At 41.7% G+C, this 23,280-nt stretch overlaps 1 protein-coding gene across 1 annotated transcript in view; it reads right to left on the reverse strand.

The window, feature by feature from the left end:
* Positions 1-785: 785 nt before the first annotated feature.
* Positions 786-23,280, reverse strand: part of LOC126297477 (protein obstructor-E-like) — a 48,128-nt gene continuing 25,633 nt past the window's right edge. Inside the window, exons 3-5 of the mRNA XM_049988351.1 lie at positions 21,069-21,275; positions 13,502-13,715; positions 786-1,402 (exon numbers count right to left, since the gene is read on the reverse strand). Coding sequence (XP_049844308.1) covers positions 1,360-1,402; positions 13,502-13,715; positions 21,069-21,275 — 464 coding nt within the window. The 3' untranslated portion in view covers positions 786-1,359. The remainder of the gene's footprint in view (positions 1,403-13,501; positions 13,716-21,068; positions 21,276-23,280) is intronic.

Here is a 23,280-nt window from a genome sequence, read left to right on the forward strand (position 1 = left end):
TCCTTCGGGAGAATACATTCTTATGATGTCGTTTATTAATTATTGCACTTATTTTAACAATGATTATCGGCTTCGTTCTTTACAGAACATCTTCATATCAGTCGCAGTTTGAGAGACATTGTAATAATTGAGTAGGCGTAGACTATCTCCACCTGGTAGTATGTCAAGCTTTCAGACTGCATTGTCGGATACCATATATCCCTGTCACATGTAATGTAAAAACCAATACAGAAAGAAATCAGCTCTCTGTTATCTATTATTTTAAAATTACGAGTCTTGTTGATGGTAGGTTCTGTGTGTCTTGTAAAAAATTATATTTGAATGTTATTCAGTTGTATCGAAAATATAAAGCAACTGTACAATCAGACTGGTTATTGTTCTTTCACATAAGACTCTGCAGTGCGTTCGTCAAACAATGACATGACAGGTATTTATAGTGATGAATCACACTTCACTTATTTTTATTATCAAAATAGATAATGTAAACACAATATGCAGATTACAATGGTCCAATAGTGCTAGTGACACCGTTAGTGTACAAAAAACCATTCACTAGCTAGGTGTCCAAACGATGAAAGCTTTCATTTCAAGTATCACTTTCAGTGGAAAATTTCTGTCTATTTTAAATTTGTTCTTTATTTCTTTCGCATGTCATCAAAAACTACAAATAGACACATAGCTATAGTTATTCGTTTCATCATAACAATAACCTATAACTTTATCTTTACTTAGAAATAGCATCAGGTAAATGAAAGGGATATGTAAAAGGAATGAAAAGCTGGTAATTTTATGTATTAACGATTTATTTATGTTTTACAATACACTGAAAAACATAATGGAATCCAACATGACTTTACGGTGACAAAAATGAGATGTTAAGGGTAAAGGGAATGTTCTGGATTCAGATTACATGTACAATGGCAGAATATCGACGCGATGGATCCCCGTGAATAATTAATTTTTTAAAATATTTTCACTTTCAGTGAACTTAACAACAACAAACGCAGGCTTAGTAAATTGTTGTGCTTTTCAAAATTATTTTGTCGGTTACAGGAACGGCAGCATGATTCACTGCTCCAGAACAATGACAGCACAATGAATTGTCAGAATGTGATGTCTGTTGCCAATATTCAATAGCGTGAGTAATGTAGAAGAAGAAATGTATATGGGCTTCACTTGTACTTGATTCCATTTGCAGTCATTGGCAACGATGTAAAGTATTTGGTAGGATGTTTCAGTTGTGCTGTGGTGATGATTCCTTTCCCTATAACATTTACCACACACATACAGTACCTAACATACAAACTCTGACGTGTCAACGCCAGAATAACCACTCATGCCATCTGCTCTGACAGCAGCTTATTTCCGCGACCTCTTGCCCTCATCGGCGTACCACTTCTCACTGAAACGAAAGAGAATAACATGAGAACATTATTACTGCTACTGTACGTCATGATGGTAAATACAAAAGATTATCTCACTACTATATTTACTTCAGCAATTCATAAGTATGTGTCCTATGAATAAGGGTTGTAGATAGCTGATGCTTATTATGAACTGTCAAAAACCGCCCTTAAAAAGCTGGTACCTGTATCTTTATTGAACTGCAGCGGAAATAATGGCATACAGTCATTGATAATGAAAATCTTCAGGGAGGGCAGGAAAGCAATTAGGTGAAGTTTCTTGGAAGAAGAAGAAGAAGAAAATCCATTCTGAATACCAATTTTCACTAAAGTACTTACTGATTTTACAAAATGTGCACGAAACTCTAGTTTTATAGTTTTTTACATTCCAATAATTATTATTACAGGGACTTCACGTAACTTTAACATATATGACTTTTGGAATCTTACCCATTATTGCTGTAGAGAACAGAATACTTATCAATGCTTCCACTGAATTATTTTTAGGTCTAAAGAATATTTGGAACCATGAAGAATTATAAATACTGAGGATCGTTTGGTAAGACTCATCGGCTAATAACTTACAGACAGGTTTTATTTTACAAGGAATATTTGCAAAGAGAAGATTTGCTCTCCAGAAAAACGACAAGGTTTGTTATTTTAATTTTTGTTAATGTTTGTCAGTGATATCGGGTAACCGTTTCCATAATTAAGGAAAAAGTCATACTTTGTGACTTCGTGTGGTTAATGTGGATACGAAAAGATGATAAATTCCGGAAAAGTGAACAGTATGTGACTCGAAATATCTCTTCATGGATAGTTCACTGAGTGTCAAGCGCAATTATTCTAACAAAAACCATTATCGCTTACTATTTTGTCTCACAGATAGGAACGCGAGTAATACTGCAGCTTACAGTTTAAGAATAGTATCTTCCCAGTTATTGTCGTTCAAATAGTTTTGAAAACATTAACATCAACTTGGTGATGTATCGAGTGTAGCAAAACAACGTAATATTTCCGCATTAAATTTGGTTCTCCTCGTTACAACGGATACGCCGTTAGTATGAGAAACATCAGACATTTCTCAACTGATTCGCAACGGGTATAAAAAGTTTCCTATGTAATTGTTTGGACTATTCGATTGGCATGTTTCGGTATATAGTTGTAACATATGTTCGCAAATGTTTCGTGTTAAACAACAGAGAGATATATGAAAAAAATAATTTTTTTCAGCCGGATACAAACTTTTTTAATTACTTTGTTTATTTTTTTAAAATGATGCTACTCCATTACAATTGTGTGGAAGTGCATACAGAAGGGATAACTGTAGTATTACATCTCTATGAGCATTTCTATATTGCATATTTTCTTTAATGAACGTGCCAGAAACAAAGATATGCACACGTTATTAACGCCTGCCCAACTTATCGAATATTAACAGTCTGTCTACCTCTTAAATTCCATTTCAGACAGACTTAATACAGTAGTCTTTTACAGCTGACGTTCACTGGATACATAGATGTCATTTCTCGTTCTTACGGCGAACTCTAATTTGTAACATGGTCTTGGTCAAATACTGTTCATCAGAGAAGTTTCTGGAGCTATGTGGTAAAATATTTTTAAGTCTGTTGTAAACATTCTCTAGTACCCCGCACTTTTAGTAGCTAATGGCCAGACCCACCACAGGGGTTTGCCGCAGCTAAAGTTGAAACACTGGGTATCAACATTTTGTACTTTACACAAAAATCTGATATCTTGAAAGTTCCAGCTATCACCCAGCAGACAGCACTTGTAATGTGTCATTAGATGTACTATAATTTTGGACAACTGTTATATTTTTATATAACATCAGTGATTCGCAAATAAAAATGTGTTACTGAAAGAATAAAGATCTGTAGGATCATTTCAGCGATGAAAACTGTTTTAATATAACCGTGTGAACATTACAGTACAGCTCTTGGAGCTAAGGAGTAGTATCAATGAAAGAATTATAGTATAGCACGGATTACCCAACTGCTGGAACTAAGTGAGTGAATCTCTTTGTACCTGTAATGGAATTCACGGAGCAGCGAAGGAGAGAACCCAAGGATTATCGTCTCGTAGACGTCGATATCGTTAGAGACTGAGAACCGTTTCAGACTGGACAAGGGTAATATCTATATCACTTAGGTTTGCAGTGGTGCGAAATTAAACTACGCCAATACTTCTGGACCTTAATCATAAAAGAACCTTTCAAAGCGAAGTTCAACATTTCTGCATCTGCTCTGATACCATCAATTTTAGTTCCTATGCCATTCATGATTGTCAGGCCATTAAGTGTGATGCAACTAAGATCTTTTGCATATGTTCGAGATCGCAACGGAAGAGAAATAACTTGAAGGTAATTCGATTGTGAATTACAAAACAGTCATGTAGATGCAGATGTAGATGCACATGTAGGACGTCAACCTGTAGAACTCTTGCACGTCTGTTATAAATCAAGATTCAGCGTCATTAAAAGTTCATCAGAAGTTAATATTTGGTAGTGATTTGAAATTGCAGGCAACCGATGTCCGATGCGAGAGCCCTGAAAGTTATTCTTTACCACGAAACTCCTGTTTACTCTGATGGGATGGAAAAAACCGACCAGTTAAAACCGATACCGGTATTTTAGTTCTGAATAACCGTTATTTATCGGTATTTATTTGGTCTCGGTTACAATAGGTGTTATTTATTTTTTTACTAATAAACAGGCAAAAAAACAAAATATCAGTTAGCCATAGAAAAAGGGCTAAAATTTCTGGTTTAAAAATCTATTAATTTTCATCCATAAAGTTTCCATTGTAAATGGAGTGGTAAAATTTTCTGTATTTCAATATTGCTTTATTACAGAAAATGGGAAATGCGATCAGCGTTGTTTTCATAACAATGCCGGCAGAAAAAAGCAACAAAGAAATGGTGTAAGGACTGTTACAGCTTTGCTGAAGACAATAATGTACTGTTACCAAGTGGCGTCGCATATCGGATGGTACGCTTAGACATGTAGTGTGTGAGACTTGCCACATCTGACCTACATGATAATTTTTTCATGGAGTGAACATAGGGGCGTAGTGTGCAGACGAGAAAAAATGAAGGTATAAAGGAAAAATACGTCTTTAAAAGCTGAATGATAAAAACGATTATACTGTAATTTTTGTGTTAGTGTTAAATAACTGTATGTATTTTCCGTAAGACCTACTGTAATTGCTGTAAAACGATTAAGAAGTCAGATAACAATCACGCTGTCTAAAAATATGAAATAAAAAAGTTTCATCTAGGTCTGGACTCTAACTTTAGAACTCGGGTATTCTAAGGCAAAATTCAACCCACTCCACTAATTGCACAACAAAATTACACAGTACTGAATGAAGTTTCTTGTCATGTGTGTGGTTACAGGGTTACCAAATTGCCCTCATTTGACGGCCATTTTCTTCCAAAAACATGAACGGAACAGACAAAAATGACTGTTCCAAAATTTCGTACCGTTCATGTTCTGTTAGCACGCAAGGAAGTGCACTGTGGTGTTCGAGAGCGCGAATTTTAGCTCATCCTGTATATTAATAGCGCTATTGCTGGTCACATAATTCTTTAGCCACTTAGCGAGTGGTGTTAGTTGCTGTTGTGAACATTTCGCTGATGTAAATATCAAATCAGATCTCGACAATTTTCAGTTCGCTACGAAATTGGGAACTACTCATACTGAAGTTTCCGTGCACTTGAGGGAACATAAAAAAGTAGTGTGCTGTGAAGACGTAAGTAACGAGTCACAATTAGAATAAGGCAACTTATACAAATACCTGTAGTAATAGTGTGTGGAGATACGAAGTTGAACGCTCTCATGTGCTGAGTTCTAGGTTAAGTAAGTCAGAGGCATCAGTTTGCTGGTGAAACACGGGTATGGTTCAAATGGCTCAAATGGCTCTGAGCAAATGGCTCTGAGCACTATGGGACTTAACATCTATGGTCATCAGTCCCCTAGAACTTAGAACTACTTAAACCTAACTAACCTAAGGACATCACACACATCCATGCTCGAGACAGGATTCGAACCTGCGACCGTAGCGGTCACGCGATTCCAGACTGAAGCGCCTAGAACCGCACGGCCACACTGGCCGGCCAACACGGGTATATTTCGAGCTTATCTACAAAACAGATTTCTTACAAAGCAGGCAACTGATGTCCGATGACATAGCCTTGAAAGTTAGTCTTTACCGTGTATCTACTGTTTACTATGGTGGGATAGGAATAACAGACCAGTTAAAACCGATACCGGTATATGATGGAACACGGGTATAATTCAAGCGTATCTACGAAACAGATTTCTTGCAAAGTATTTAAGGGGAAATATTGGAATAATGCTCAATTTTGTGGAATCCATCTATTATTAAACTAGGAAGAGACATAGAGGCTATGAAAACAAAAGCAGCGTGGTCACAGATTTGTTTTTTCCTCTCTACAGGCGGAAATACTCTGTGAGGGCGGATTGGGAGTCGTACTTGAATAGCTCACACAGTAGAGTATTTGCTCGTGAAAGACAAAGGATCTGAGTTGGAGTACCCACCAGTGCATAGTTTTAACCTACCAGGAAGTTTCAAATCGGCAGTCCCTCTGCTACAGTGTGAAAACCCATTCTAGAAATAACTGATTTCTGTACGTTTCCACATTAATCACTTTTCGGTTTGTATAGCTGTAGTTGTTCAGCTTTGAAAGAATCCACTGTTTCAGGTGGTATGACAGCCGGTCACAATAGGTCTAATGTGATCAGTTCCAGTCAAAAGCGTGAAGACGGAGCACGTAACGCTGAGCTAACAAAATGAGATCGATGCGGAAAACGGGCGGGGAACAGAGAATCGTGCTACAGGGTCAGCCATCGGGTGGGCGAGGCGTTGCGCAATGGCGAAAGCCGGCGCAGGCGGCTACGGTGCGGCCATGAGCGGAGACCAGCCGCGGGTTTGGGCCAGACGCTTATGCAATGCGCCGAGCCCAGCCGCCATTCATACACGTCCACGCTGCACAGCTTCCGTAAAGCGGCTCCTGTTTTACATTTGCCCTAATATAGGGCGCAAGCGAAAGCAGACGTGACACACTGATTTATAAATGTAGTTCGAGGCATGTGTCGCGCACAGCGATAGCGTTCTGACCGAATATCTGGTGTCCCTTCTTCTCAGCACGAATGGTGTACGTATTTTTGTAACAACCGAGATCTGAGGAATGATTAATAAGTAATGCGACATAATTTCGCCGTAACGTGCCCTATGAAAGAAATACTTGTTTTTCCCAATTATTGGTTCATGCAGGGACAGTCAGAGATGGCAAATACTCAGCAACTCAGGGGGACTATGCCGTATAAATAGGTGTCTTTATTAGGGAAAGTATTTTGCGATCGTACTGAAGTGGTTTGACAAAATCAGAATACATTTTGTGTTCAGAAGTCAAAATGTAGCTTTTCAATAGAGATAACGCTGTGTTAAAATTATCTTATAGTCTTTAAACAACACTTTTCTACGACAGTGAGCTGGACCACGAACATACATTTCTCAGACCGGGTGCTGTTAAAGGGCGTGAAGACCTGAGGAAGACCGGCCGATGTGGCCGAGCGGTTCTAGGTGCTTCAGTCTGTAACCGCGCGACTGCTAGGGTCGCAGGTTCGAATCCTGCCTAGGGCATGGATGTGTGCGATGACCTTAGGTTGGTTAGGTTTAAGTAGTTCTAAGTTCTAGGGGACTGATGACATTGATGTTAAGTCCTGCAGTGCCTCCAGCAATTTGAACCATTTTGAACAAACAGACCCGATTTTCATCAGTAAAGTACACTAGACGTCAATTCTGAGGCGTTCATTCTGCATGATTTCTTGCCCATCTGTGCCGGGGCTGATGACCTCAGATGTTAAGTCCCATAGTGCTCAAAGCCATTTGATCCATTTTTGAACCTGAGGAAGAAGGAAGTTTAGGGTTTAACGTCCCTTCGACGTCGGTGTCATTAGAGTCGGAGCACAATCTCGGCTAGTTTGAAGGATGGGGAAGATAATCTGCCGGTTTTTCACAGGAATCACCCCGGAATTTCCCTGGGGCGACTTAGGGCAATCACGGAAAACCTAAATCTGGATTGTACGACGCGCATTTGAACCGTTCTCGTCCCAAATGCGAGTCCACTGTGCCAATCAATGCGCCACCTCGCTCGATAAGGCCTGAGGAAGCTGAATAAGTAATGCAGCTGAAAGAACCAGTTTCTGACTAGACTGAGGAAGTTTTATTCCACTAGAGAAAACAGAACACCATTTTCCCTTTCGCAGCATATGACAAGACTGAATAATTGAGGTTGAGATCTTAATATTTTGCTGATAGTTTTTAACTGATTGTTTCGAAATATCAGCAGTCAATAACAACAGTGGTTTGCTGTCGTACACCTGGGTGCCATTCGAGAAAAAGGTAGTTAGCCTAAACAATTTCAAACAGACCCTACAATGGTTTTTTCAACTAGGTCTTGGCCGACTGAGTTCTGTTTCCCCTGCAGTGGCCTAGACATCGACGGGTTCCTAAGCTGTAAACGAAATTTATTTTCACTCAGAAGAAAATACACAGGAAGTACTATCCATTCACTCGTCAACGTTCGCTTTTTCTGATAATTTCACCCAATAAGTGAACTTGATCTCGACGAGTCTTTTCAACCGCCGCATTCGTCACGGACGTCGAACTTAGTCCGTGAAACTGAATCGCAGTCGTATGAAAGCAGTGTAACAGGAAATTACCGAAGATCTGGAACGCCAACCCACCCACTTGGCTTTGCCTTTTCTTACTCCCGTCAAGACGATGATAATTTAATATAGAACAAATGACACGAATTATGAGTGTTATACTACCGGATTTAATATCTAGTTGCCCGTAGGGTCAGAAACTAATACCAGTCGGCTGCAGAGGCCTGGTGGCCACTCCCGATTCGCGGTGGTTCTAAATACCACACTGTATGCTTGTGATCAACGTCAGGGGTCTGGTCTATCCAAAATTCACATTACAGTATTCATGTGGACCGAGTTTAGTTTCTTTTTAGAGTTACACATATTGCGTAAGTGATTCTTTATACTTCTTTAATATCTCGATGTGAAAACACTATGAGAGAATTTCAGTTCACCAAACGCTGTTAGGTATGTTCCATATTTTGTAGCAAAATTTGAAGATGTTTCATCATAAAGTCACAAAAATTCAAGAAACACAGTGTCATCTTAAAGATTTAATCGCGTATTAAGAAGAATCTGAGCGTTTGCACGAGACAGTGTTGTAATGAAGTCACAACAAGAAGCTAACAGTGGCGTCCACACCTCGCGAGATAAAAGTAAATTTCTGGTTCCATGTATGATGTGTGCAGATGTTTCCCATCATGACTATTCTATATCTAGACGCAACTAAAAATTTGAATTACGTTTCTTAGCAGGATTAATAGAAAGTACTAAAATTATTCCCAAAAGAAAGTAGGCTATCAAATGTAAGTATGTACCACAGTGAAGAGTAAACTTTTTAGAATGTAAATTCTAAGTGGAATATAAATTTTTACAGTTAACACTAAAGAGTATTTTGGTTATTTTGATGCACGTATCATTCATAGCTTCCTGAAAGTAAATACAATGGGCAGTGATTATAAAATTATGATATTTATTTCACATTTATTTATTCAATGTAAACAGTTAAATACAGTAGTTATTTAGGTTAACCCTTCCATTTTCAGTTTCGCAGTTGACTAGAAACCAAATGAGTGGACTAGAGTTCCAGATATTCGGTAGCTTCGCAATACACGGGTTGTATCTTATTGCGATTCGATTTCTAGACCACAGGGAACATAGAATATCTCTCAATTCATTTTCGAGAAATCCGAAAAAAACATGAGTTTCCAGCAATGCTCCCTTTGAGTACTTGTACGCAAGTAAGCCCACTCTGAACATGAAATGAATTCATCTAGACGAGTAGATTCGCAGAAATTGACCTTTTGGCTGCTGCCTCTGCGAAGAGGCCACATTACAAGAATAATCGCAATCTTTTTTGTGGAGTCCTGCACCAGAAATTACGAGCCAAGCTCTCAAAGGGTTACAGGCAATTGGATCTGTTTTTGGAGAATTGCTATGCCACCACAGATGCAATTACAGTGCAGTGTCATGAAACGCAATTGCTACTCAAGACTCGACGACTAACACTTCAACGTCAACTAGTACTTGACATAGTGAGAACTCGCTCTCCATCTGGACGAAACCATAATAACCGAGTATATATTGGGCTTAGTAATATTCCACATAAACAGCTTAAATAATTCACCTCTTACTGCACTAGAGGGTTCCAGTTACATTTCTCAAGTACGCTTTGTTAAATTAGTTTCATTTTAGATAATTCTTGAGTAACTGTATCAAACGTTTCTTTTGTATTTCTTCGCAGCTTTTACTCGGGGCCTAGAACATGCATGAACCAACCTGAAGTCTAACTTTTAAATTAATTTGCAGAAATGATTGTCTTCCTAGCAAGCATAAATTTATACAAGTCAAATCATAGTTGTTTCGTGTATAATATGAATTCACATATCAAATCACGTTATGCCAGAAATCTAGAAATGGTACGTCTATTATGGCGGTGCGGAGAAATGTCAGAGCTATGTTCTGACAGAGTATCTCAATAATATTTAAAGAGACCATCATTGTAATATTTCGTATTAAGAAATTGAAAATTGATCTCCTAATAGTCAAACCCAACAACTTAATGTCAGCAACTGAAGAAACTGAGTTACCATTAAATCCGATACCCTATTAACTAAGAGGACAGCATGAATTCTCTGCTTTGCACTTCATAGACTCCGCAGGGTTGCTAGGAGCCTACAGACAGTACTTCTTTACATGGAGCTCGTTAAGACTAACACTTAATCTACAAAGTTTCTTAGGTCTGTGGAATCTGACATGATCCTAATGGAAACCTCCACTCAAAGATATCTACATTATGTTTGGACTTGGAATGGTCGGTGCAACTTTCGGATACGTTTCAGTTTGGTAAGCCACTAGGTCCCTTCGTTCCAAAGACAATCTCTTCACCTCTTTGTATTTACGCTCTTCCTTGCTATCATCAAAACATTTTTAACTTTGTCTCTTTCGTGCATGTTTCGTTGACATGATTCTCTCAATCAAACTGTTAAATATTTTTCAGTGACGCTGTATATGCCGAAAAAATCTGTTAACCCTTAAATAAATTATTAATCGCAGTATCCTGTTTTACCACATCTAATACGTACTTTCTCGTCTAATACTCTATTTTTTCATGGTTTGTCCTGCAGTAACATCTTGCGCAACGTGTCGAATGTATCAAGTGTACTTTCTGCAGTTTTCATTGCCTTCTTCTTTACTTTCGTCCTGCATTTTCGCTTTCCCCTTAAGCTACGAATCCTTCAGCAAATTGCCGTTTGAAGAATGTTAGTATTATATAATAGTGATGGACACATTCGACGGAAATGACAATTTCGGTACGTGATTCCATCACAGTACGGTCCTAGGATACTTTTGGCTCTCAGTGAGATGTTCACTTCTAAAACTTCTTTATATGTGTATTAAGTTTTACTGACATTCAGATTATGTTTTAATATGTAGGCCTCTTCGGCTTGCAACTTGCAACTTGAAGGCAAGAAAATATAATCTACAATGGACCATTGCTTAACAAAGCACTGTGCTGCTGAATGTAGCCTCCCAATTAAGAACAGTTCTGATTTTTTATGGTAATAATTGACGATTTAATTTTCATATCAGTTGTGCTGCTAACATATAATGAGATATTTACTAAGTTTCACAAAGAGGTGCCACCTATGTTCCATGTCTGTCATCACTGGTCTGTGCAGGTATAAATCAGTAGCTCTCTCAAGAACGAACACAAACTCATAAAGGTGAACAGAATGATACCTTGTTAGTGTACCAATATCGAGACACTCCATTACCAGGAAATTCCTGGTTTTCTCTCCACCACTGCTGTCGAGGTTCCCGCCAGAACACACTAGTTTCCCAGATGTATGACTTAGCAGATAAATGTGGCAGATAGTTACTAGGAACCAACCGATTCGTAACCTTCATTGAAATCTCATCGAAGAAATTCGTTGGGTCACAATGAACGATCCTTTTGACTGCACGTCTTGGGAACTTAGCCCAGTGTTAGTTTTTTGGCCGTAGCCTGGCTGTGATGAATTGAAACTTTTTACACTCCTGGAAATGGAAAAAAGAACACATTGACACCGGTGTGTCAGACCCACCATACTTGCTCCGGACACTGCGAGAGGGCTGTAGAAGCAATGATCACACGCACGGCACAGCGGACACACCAGGAACCGCGTTGTTGGCCGTCGAATGGCGCTAGCTGCGCAGCATTTGTGCACCGCCGCCGTCAGTGTCAGCCAGTTTGCCGTGGCATACGGAGCTCCATCGCAGTCTTTAACACTGGTAGCATGCCGCGATAGCGTGGACGTGAACCGTATGTGCAGTTGACGGATTTTGAGCGAGGGCGTATAGTGGGCATGCGGGAGGCCGGGTGGACGTACCGCCGAATTGCTCAACACGTGGGGCGTGAGGTCTCCACAGTACAACGATGTTGTCGCCAGTGGTCGGCGGAAGGTGCACGTGCCCGTCGACCTGGGACCGGACCGCAGCGACGCACGGATGCACGCCAAGACCGTAGGATCCTACGCAGTGCCATAGGGGACCGCACCGCCACTTCCCAGCAAATTAGGGGCACTGTTGCTCCTGGGGTATCGGCGAGGACCATTCGCAACCGTCTCCATGAAGCTGGGCTACGGTCCCGCACACCGTTAGGCCATCTTCCGCTCACGCCCCAACATCGTGCAGCCCGCCTCCAGTGGTGTCGCGACAGGCATGAATGGAGGGACGAATGGAGACGTGTCGTCTTTAGCGATGAGAGTCGCTTCTGCCTTGGTGCCAATGATGGTCGTATGCGTGTTTGGCGCCGTGCAGGTGAGCGCCACAATCAGGACTGCATACGACCGAGGCACACAGGGCCAACACCCGGCATCATGGTGTGGGGAGCGATCTCCTACACTGGCCGTACACCTCTGGTGATCGTCGAGGGGACACTGAATAGTGCACGGTACATCCAAACCGTCATCGAACCCATAGTTCTACCATTCCTAGACCGGCAAGGGAACTTGCTGTTCCAACAGGACAATGCACGACAATGCATGTATCCCGTGCCACCCAACGTGCTCTAGAAGGTGTAAGTCAACTACCCTGGCCAGCAAGATCTCCGGATCTGTCCCCGATTGAGCATGTTTGGGACTGGATGAAGCGTCGTCTCACGCGGCCTGCACGTCCAGCACGAACGCTGGTCCAACTGAGGCGCCAGGTGGAAATGGCATGGCAAGCCGTTCCACAGGACTACATCCAGCATCTCTACGATGGTCTCCATGGGAAAATAGCAGCCTGCATTGCTGCGAAAGGTGTATATACACTGTACTAGTGCCGACATTGTGCCTGCTCTGTTGCCTGTGTCTATGTGCCTGTGGTTCTGTCAGTGTGATCATGTGATGTATCTGACCCCAGGAATGTGTCAATAAAGTTTCCCCTTCCTGGGACAATGAATTCACGGTGTTCTTATTTCAGTTTCCTGGAGTGTAGTTTCGATGCATTGTGGCTCGTCTACTACACATTATACTTCACACTTGTGATGCGATTTTCACATTTTGTTGTGAACTTCACTAACATGTGAGTATTCATTTTACTAGACATTAAGTCGTGGTTTACATTTTAAGAAAGAATTTTTTTTCCTGGCGCAGTTAGAAATTACCCCCTAAGGGTTTCATGTGAAACGTAAGTGGTTATATTGCCCTCAGAAGTCCTATTATCTAATCACGTTAACACTAGGAGAAAAAGAATATGAGATGCGGAGGAACATCTAATAAATCTAGTCACTTTGAATTCTGCACAAATAAATTAATCGTGAGTACGGCTTATCTTCAGTGTGTAAAAGTGTGGATCATTCAAAATAACGTTAAGGTAAGGCCATTAAAATATGATGCAGGTGACTGTTTTTGGGTGGGACTGTTGTGAATGGGATATTTACCATCCGGGCACGTTCTCGGGCTCGTCGCACTTGAAGGTGACCTCGTTGTAGACGGTGCCGGTGGGGCAGTTGCCGCGCTGGGGCATGCGGCCGTTGCGGCAGATGTAGAACTTTTGGCAGTCATCCGGGTGCGGGAACGTCGGGTGCGGCAGCACGCGTCCGTTCGGACCTATCACCTCGCCGTCAGGGCAAGAGAAGCCGTCGTCCAGCTTGTCTGCAACAGGCAAAACACACTCTGAGGAGCCTGCCAACCTATGTGCAGGACCCAGAAAGCCATCGTATCCTTAGCCAACAGAGGCGAAGGACCGTATTTTGTCAAAGAGTGGCAAACTGCATGAAACGACCATGAGAGGATAAGGAGCAAACTTCATGGGACGTATGGCCGTAAGTGCGTTGCAAGGGAGGTACACCGACTTGAAGGTGGAGATAGGCTGAATGCACACATGAGAACATACGAGGAAGGGATACCCGCTGCAAGTTCATGTATTACTCATCGCGAAGCGTTGTGGTAGTCGTCAAGAATCCCTGCCCACACATTATTGAGGCTAAGCCAGTGTCGACGGTTTTCTGCCACCGTGCTAACAAAACCATAGTACGAACAGAATATTCCCACTTCCCTGATGTGTTCGCATGTTTATTTTCAGTGTTTGAAACCTACATTGTCAAAGTTCTTGTATCTCCAGCTTCAAGTGGGTGTACCTCCTTTGGGAACCAATTTCTGTCCATATGGCCTTTTCTCCGCTCCTTATTCTCTCAGTGGTCGTTTCCTTCAGTCTGTCCTCAATTAGCAACATCACCCCGTATAGAAGCCCCATGTCCCAAACGTTTTTCAGAATTTTAGCAGCTCGTTACAAGTAACACATGTCATTTTCAAACTTAGAGCTAATCGTTCATTTGTATGTTGTGATTCATTTTCAAGGTGCTCATGGCATGCATCCAAGTATTGGCTTAGGATCTGTCTCTTTTCTTGTTGAAGTGTGTCTAGTGTGTAGCAGGATTCGATTGATGAGACCCTAGTGCAGTGTAACGCTCGAGCGCAGGTGTGTGTGTGTGTGTGACCGAGGTTGGGATGTCTAGGTATTGTCTTTGTGGTTCTTGCTTTGGTTGAATTTGAATTGAAAGGAGACAAAAGCTGAAAAAGGAAGTCTGAACTGTTCTTTAATGCCACATATGAAACTGTAAAATTAAAATCCTTATCACGTGTGTCATATGCTTGGAGTTGTCCAGAGTCTCGAAGAAAGATGATCATGGGTTTAACGTCCTATCGATGATGACGTCTGTAGGAACTGAGCACAAGCTCAAACTGTGCAAGGATGGGGAACGAAATCAGCCTTGTCCTCTTCGAAGGAGTGCCTACACCTGGACGGGGATCTGAACGAAAGCGAATGCAGTTCCTCAACCACTAACCCACCTCGTTTGCTGCGCACGACTCCTGGATTTGCTTATGGTAGGCTGCCATAAACTGATTATATTGCTTACCTTTCAATCTGATTTGAAAAGTTCTTTGGAGCTATGTCATGTACTGATTAAGTACGTTACTGCCTGTCATTCACTGCTAAATTGTGATGAAACACGTCTCTGTCGAATACATACACAATGCAGATTTAGTTTGAGAAACGTTCTCACATCAGCTTGATTTTGGCGCAATGAGACTTTCATCCCTGGAGGGATCAAAGGTTTAAGCGAGTAGAAGTTGTGTAAATGTATCTGTCACGTCTGTCTTTGATTGTTATCTAGAATATACGGTCTACAAGCAATCTAACTTCGTGACATGCACGCTGTTTCGTATAGCGTGTTTAGCCGTTGCGCCACGGAACCCGCGCTCTAGTAAATGGTGTGTGCAAAGCACCCACGACTTCTGCCCGCTTGAGCCGGCTGCCACCTCAGCACAGTTACCTCCTACGCCCTTTAGTCTCTGGTGCGCAGATCACAAACGGAATAAACCTGTCACATTATCGTATTAGGAAGGAAAATAGAGTAATCTAATGTTCATAATGTACTAAAACAATTGAACGATGTTCTATAAGTGCGATCAAGTGTGGAAAATAAAGACTTTGTTCCAGATTTATGCAGATTTTCATTGACTTGAGAAATAAGGTAAATATTTAACATCCTGTTGATAGTCTGATTCTTACAGACGAAAACTTATTCATATACGTACACGTTAAGTAACCTACTGATTTAAAGATCTACTCAGTATCTGTATTTTGTTTTCTCTGTACTCTTATTCACAGGTGTCTCCATAGCGGCATTCTTTGTCCACTGCATTTTTCCAGCAGCTTCAGCATGTACTGCCAACGAAATCACCTCTAGTTCCTGCAGACCTTCCATTTTACTAACTTCTTATAGTTAATTCTGAAACTCTCATTCATATGGGGAATTTTTACGAGAGTTGCATTGTTTAATTCTTATAGAATCACATTTTGGATGATTCTGTTACGGATCTGCGCCTCAGATATCATTTGATGACTGTTTACCACGGATGAGACCTTATAGCGAAGTTTTCACAGGGTTGGAAGCATCGACAAATGGCAGGAGGAGAAAGATTAAGATTTAAACGTGCTTTCCCGAGACCAAATTCCCAGTAATCTGATTTAATTGATAGATGGTGCAACAACCTCTTTATTACGTTTCGCTGTGAGATGTTTCCACCACGCAAACTTCAACAGTTGTGAGGAGAAGTGTAGACAGAACAGTCCTACACAACCGTTAGTCACTTCCATCTAATCTAGCCGCTATATGCACTGCAAACAGCCGTTACACTGTACAAAAGTTGGTAGTCACGGTACCATAACCCGTTAGAGTCTGCTATTTTATAATATCAATACCGAACAGACACTAGACATTTCCCAAAAAATGCAATACTACGAAAACAGACGCGAATCGAGGAGTTCTCAGAACTGTTCGATTGGTGTTTTACTTTTGTATTAAAAAATAAAACTTTGGTTACTTGTCAAACAACATCAGTCAGTTGTTTTCTGTCACACACTGGCAACAGTGTTCCATTATGGTGAAAGTGTGACGTAAATAGAGTTCTGCTCCACTAGAGGCTCAGTAGGCGGAAAGAGATAAAGCTTCAAGGCGAAGGGAAGTACCGTTTCCAGAGCCAGCCGTTTCTCGAAGCAGCGGTGGCGGTCCCGTTGCTAAGGCGAAAGCACGGCGGCGTGACCGTGAGCTGGCGGTACTGGGTTCGATTGCAGCAGCGGCACAGCGGCTACAGTATTAATGGAGTTGAGCAACGGCGGCAGTGCTTGCATCACTGGCGCACGCAGATGAGACACAGCTCCGAGCTCTCTCACAGCTTAACGCCACCACGAAAGCGAGGAAAGGAAAGGTTAGGGTTTAACGACCTGTCGACGACGACGGAACAATTGGACAAGGATGAGACGAAATCGACCGTGGTCCTTTAACGGAAAACCATCGTACCATTTACCTTATAAGATTTAGAGAGACCACGAGAATTTTTAATACGGATGGAAATTAGGGCCCTGCTCATGTCGGACGTGAGTCCGCAATTATTTTTCAGGTGCGTCAGTATATCGGAAATTCAATAGTCGAAGGAACAGCGCATGACACTGAGTCGATTTTGCTTATTAACTTGATCTCTACCTACTGCTGCGTCGTAGTACCTGGTGGTGCTCCAAATTTCTAGTGACGAATGTTGTACTGGTTTCCTTTTTTATTTTCCTTTTCTCTGTTTACAAGACAATCTTGTAAGATTTTACAGATTGTAGCAAAAAGGTGTCGCCAAACATCCAGGAAACATTCTTCATACATATAGAAATAGAATGTGTTGTATGGGTCCGGACAAGCTTCCATTTTCACATTAGAGCTCATTTTGTACATCTCTTCACAATCAAATTAAGCATGGGAAACACACATAAACAGAACGTATCAGCATTCCATGAAGTGTTTTCTTACATGAAATGATCAAGCTTCATAGTACCTTCCTGGTTACGTTTGGTTATAACGTACTGTGAGTTGTAATTCATAGGTGTTTGTTGTTCCAATTGAACGAAGCTAATGTTGATATGTGACTCACTTCGTTGCTTGTGTTGAAATGCGACTAACTTCATCGCTCTACCAGCACCAAGTACGTAGCCTCAGCCGTTTAGTGTTCATCACGGACTTGGTTTCCGGTCCAGTACAATGGAAGTTCTTCAGTACAGAGTTGGCAGATGCCCATTTGCTGTATGGATTAGCAGATGGTAATGGCCGTGGGGATCCGCTTTGTATCGGGAGGGATTTCCAGAAGGACGGTGCCCCGACAGGGGGACGTTTGAAGAAAATGATCGTCATTATAGGCAGAATGGGACGTTTAAGTCTGGGGGAGGCCTATAAAGACGAGGACACCTCAACTGGAGGGGGAACTTCTTCGTGCAGGTGACGGCTGTCCTGGTGTCAGCGTGAGAGCATTAGCTGCATCAAGTAATGTCAACCAGACGAGTATCTGGGGAGCGCTACATGAGAACCTGCTGTACACGCACCATGTACAGAGTGTGCAGCAGGCACTGTCAGAAGCTGATATTTCGGCACGGGTACACTTCTGCTACTGGTTGATTCAACAATGTGTCCACCCTCACTTTCGTGCAGATGTGTTCTTGCCGGATGAGGCTTCGTTTCAAAGTAGATGATTAATGTGTTTAAGAGTTGTAGAAACTGAGCTCTAAAACTGAAATAAAGCGTTTTCGAACCCATGTCCATATAACATATTTCCTTCCTCTAGCTATGAGGAATGTTTCGTGAAAGTTTAGTCATACCTTTTTGTTACTCCTCGTCTATTCGTGTAGCCTTATAGTCTGTGTTACCTGATGGGAAAGGCACTTCTGTGAATACATAAGTTAGGTAATGGACGCTTGGTTGTAAGCGACGTCTATCCTAGGCTGCAGTAGCCCATCGCTGTAAGCTCTGAAATTCGTAAGCCAGACCTGATTGCCACAGGTCCTAATACTCAGATCCCTAAAAGTATAATTGCCCTGAAGTACAGAGCAGGATATTTAGTTTTGCCGATTATCGGTGGCGGTCCGTAACGACGTCGGAGATTTCTTCCAAAGACCAAGTAAACTGTCGCCTTCGACTGTCCCATTTCTGCACGGGATATTTCACTTAAGGCTAACATAAAAAAGCTCTTATGTTTGGCAACTTAGGCGAGGGTCTTACACAGCTCATCTATAACAACAATGTAAATAACTAAACTTTATAGAGAACCGTGATAAAAAGTCGATAACTCAAAGACAGACGAATGCACTCGTAGCATGGCACTTTTCTTTGAATTTATACCTACAATCATTCTACAAGAGCCTCTATTTAGTTTTAATGTGTCACATTAGCTAATAAAACCAGTGCTCCAGTTATTTCTAGCAGCTAGGGCTACCGGTAACAATAAAATGCTAAATTAATGTCCGAAAGAGTTTTCTTGACTTGAATTTTTATAGACCTCGAATATGTTTAAAGTGATAAGCTTAAATACTCTTTCATGTTAATTAGGTGAATAGTTTTCGTCCAAAACACAGATTTTGATTCATCATTGAGAAACGCTTGGTTCGTGGCATTTCGCGTCAATTTCTCGCATAACGCTGTAGTTGACATCTTTTGTGTGATTCGTATGAATGTAAAGCACAAAAGGGATACACAGCGCTCATTACTGTAAGAGTTTTTATTATGTAAGATTTAAAACAGTCTTATGTATACTATGAGGCATGTTGTGGGACTGGCGTGCTCTCGTACTGAACCCACAGACGTGCACAAACATGAAATCGTACGTCTTGAGGCCAACTCCCAGGAGTGAGGGGCAGCCAGTCCCCTACCCAACAATTCTTCCAATACCCAGTAGCACTGCTCCGGCTTGTGACTTATACCATTTAATCTTCTCTGACATAGATATGGTTAAGAGGAAGCGAAATCAAGAAAAACTGATGCGAGCAAATATCTGATAGTTTATGAACCAAAGGAGGTATCGTAAATCCTCAATTTTGGTTTTCTGGTAATTGTCAGTTGTAAACTGAAACCTAAACAGTGCGGATTTCGACTGGCTTCATCTACTTACACAATAAGCAACTGGCGAGATTGAAGATTTCACCCTTGAGTGATGCTATATCCTTCACTGCCGACTCGATGTGACGAAATTTACGCGTATAGATACAATCTATAACCTCAATACAGTAACTAAAGAGACAACTATCGTATATATAACGAAAATTTTAACTCTGCTGAAATGATGGTAAAATATGGGGATAAAACAGAGCAGGCAACCAGTCTAACGAACACCACAAACAAATTTGGAGACCACATGCAATGTAAATACTAGTTCCTCGGTAGTTTTCAATGTAGGATATTCCGGGCTGTGTACAGCAACAACAAAAATGTTGAGACATTAGTACAGAAAAAAGTAAAAAAGAAAAACAGAGATAAACATGCCTCAAGAGGGCCTGAAAATACAGCACCTCTGTCTATGTAACTAATGGGAGACCTTGATTATTTTTCAAAGGGAAACATACTTTGGTTTAGTAATGTAAGATTTGTCAGAGAAAGACTGTTATTTGCTTTCCTGGTATCCGGCCATGAACGTCCACAAAGACACATGAGAAACATAAATTTCTATCATCAGATCGATATGAAGTGGTGCAGTTGTTCAGACAATGGATACATTTTATGTAGAATCACAGTACAAATACCCTTCCAGATATCCTTTCCAAAGGATCCTCGAAACTGTTTAGTCCACCAGCATATTCTTTTCCCAGATTCCTACATATAAGTTAGCCCTCCACCTCAAATGACTTCGATGTCGACTAGAATTTAAACACTAATCTTACTTTCTTCTATATTCAGATCTGGATTTGAATTGCTTTATTCTTCTCTAAGTCACAAAAAATTCTAGATCTCGAACTTCCTGGCAAATTAAGACGGTGTGCCGGACCGAGGCTCGCACTCGGGACCTTTTCCTTTAGCGGGAAAGTGCTCTACCACTGAGATACCCAAGCACGACTCACTAGCCGTCTTCACAGCTTTACTTCCACCAGTAGCTCGTCTCCTACCTTCCGAACTTCGCAGACGTTCTCCTGCGGAACTTGCAAGACCAGCACTTCTGGAAGTAATGATTTCATTCTGGAATTAGAGATCTGTGAAACGCTTTATCGGCCGCAGGATGTCTGGAACTTTTACTGGATCACGTCAGTGCATAGAAAATCAATGAAGTACCTATTTTAATACCGACACTCTTCACCAAGAACTTACACATAAAATAGAAATCTTGGGGTTTAATACTGACAGAATGTGGTAACTGTTTGTCTCTGCTGCCAATGCTGTGACCTACTTCAGGCTGATCAAAAGAGTTGGATATTACTTACAGTCGTCAGCGGTGTAAGAACTGATCCATGCTAATTCAAAATAAACTGGAGAGACTAATTATTCAAGCACAGTGAGAGTAAGAATCTCATCCTTATGGAACTGAGGCCACACCCTTATATGGGTGCACTAAAGGCTAGGCTTATACTGTTAAAAATGACCCTGTGCGGTAAACAGTGTCCCAAACAGGAATTTCGGTGAGAATAGGAAAGCGCGAGCATACCCTTCTTGCTGTTGGTGCAGTCGTGTCTTTGGCTCTCGGCGGGCCAGGCGCATGTGCTGCGGCTGTCGTCGTAGATGAGTCCAGGCGGGCAGGGCAGCTCGTTGGGCGTCCCGTCGACGCAGTTGACGAACTTGTCGCACACCTGCGCGTCGGGGTGACGGAAGTAGCCGTTGGCGCGCGGGCAGCCCTCTGACGGCTTCGGCTCCTCTGCACAAGGATCACCACCTCTGTTACAACTTCTTTACGTCTCACTCAACTACACAGCTATTTCCAATTTTGCTTTCTTCTCCATGTTTCTCGTACCATTCATTAACTGCTCCTACTCTTCCAGAAGTTAAACTTATAGTACAACCGAAAGAAGTATGTTATAGAAAAACAAGACTGATTTTTAAAATACACGAGGACATAAGCCTAGACTGTCTTAGGTCACAGTCGTCCGTATTTCTTCTTCGTAGAAAAGGAAAAAGGAAAATAGGCTCTGTAAAGATAGTTTCTAGTGTTCTACTTTTCATGTAGCCTACGTACACAAACATCACCTTCTGTCCCTTCCCTCCCCCGCCCCTCACCAGTCACTCCCAGAAAAAGTAAAATACAATAAAATCGCCTCACACCACAGAGCTGCTCTCTTGTGCCACGCACACACATTTCCCTTGGTTGGGCTGTACTTTACATCAAAGCCCACCGTGACAATCATAAAATTGATGATAGATGAAATACTGGCGACAGACGAAATATTATATGAATGCGTGGTGTCCATTTTATCGGACAGGTGCAGCCACCTATCGACAGTCCCCATCCATATCCTCCATGCTCGCTAATTCTAGATTCCCGCTGAACTCAAAAGTAAACGTGCATTCGTGACATAGCCGAAAGAATAGACACCATGCATTCTTATATTTGATTCACCTCGATGGGCAATGAATCCACAAACCTCAGTGCAGATACACAGTTACTTTCAACCTCCAGCAGGAATATAAAATTAGCGCGCATGGAGGACATAGATGGGGACTGCAGGTAGCTGACGCTGGGTGGGTGTGTGCCTAGGACGGGGAGCGTGCCGTGGTAACCTGCGCAGTTGTGATAAACACTGTGTCCAGGTGGGGGGAAAAAATGTGGCGCAGTGATTAACACAACTGCCTTGTAAGCTGGAGATCCCGGGTTCGAGCCCTGGTCTGGCACACATTTTCATTCGTCGCCAGTGATTCCGCAAAAAGTCTCGATGCAGCTGACATCATTAGCTCCATCCCTTCCCTTCCCTTCCCTTCCCTTCCCTTCCCTTCCCTTCCCTTCCCTTCCCTTCCCTTCCTTTACTTTCTCCCCCCTCCACCTTTCATTTACATGAGATGAAATATTTTAGAATCAGAAAATTAGATAACTGACAGGAGAAGTCATCCAGACCACTACACATCATATTCAGCCAGTTACATGTAATTCATCGAGTCAGTTCATGGCAACAAATTTTACATTCTGTCATTTACTTTCCTCACAAAGATCCTGGTCTACCATACAATTCATCCTTTGCTCTTTTTCCCTTTAGGTAATCCGCTACATTCAAGGACTACATATTTTAATAACACTTCAGAAGCAATCCTGAAGGCAGTGAAGAGTACTTTTACAACGGCTGCCTACCTTTCGTTGTACAAAGGAACGTAGGAAAGCAAATATAATTACCGTGGAACAGCAATTTTCACAATGGAAAACCTTTTCATAAACAGTGCGCTTTGAACGTAAGTTAAGAACTGTAAGTCAACAACTTCACACTTATTAAAGCTCAAGTTATCTTCTCTACATTAATGTTAAATTGAATGAGTCATATGTACAAGATCCCCCAATCTGAACACCAACAGTCGTTTAAAATAAGCTAGGACCTTCCATCAATGAACGTAAATGTTAACAATGCGAGACAGAAGTAACTGTCGCTATTCCGATTCCCCTTAACGTAATTACTGTTCTGCTGGGATGAGTCACTTCACACTCTTGTCCCTCCCCCCAGCACTCTGATGACAAAAAAATGGTTCAAATGGCTCAGAGCCCTATGGCACTTAACATCTGAGGTCATCAGTCCCCTAGAACTTAGAATTACTTAAACCTAACTAACCTAAGGACATCGCACACATCCATGCCCGAGGCAGGATTCGAACCTGCGACAATAGCGGGCGTGCGTTTCCAGACTGTAGCGCCTAGAACAGCTCGGCCACATCGGCCGGCACTC

This window comes from Schistocerca gregaria, chromosome X, assembly GCF_023897955.1.
Source record: "Schistocerca gregaria isolate iqSchGreg1 chromosome X, iqSchGreg1.2, whole genome shotgun sequence".
NCBI classification, from domain to species: domain Eukaryota; kingdom Metazoa; phylum Arthropoda; class Insecta; order Orthoptera; family Acrididae; genus Schistocerca; species Schistocerca gregaria.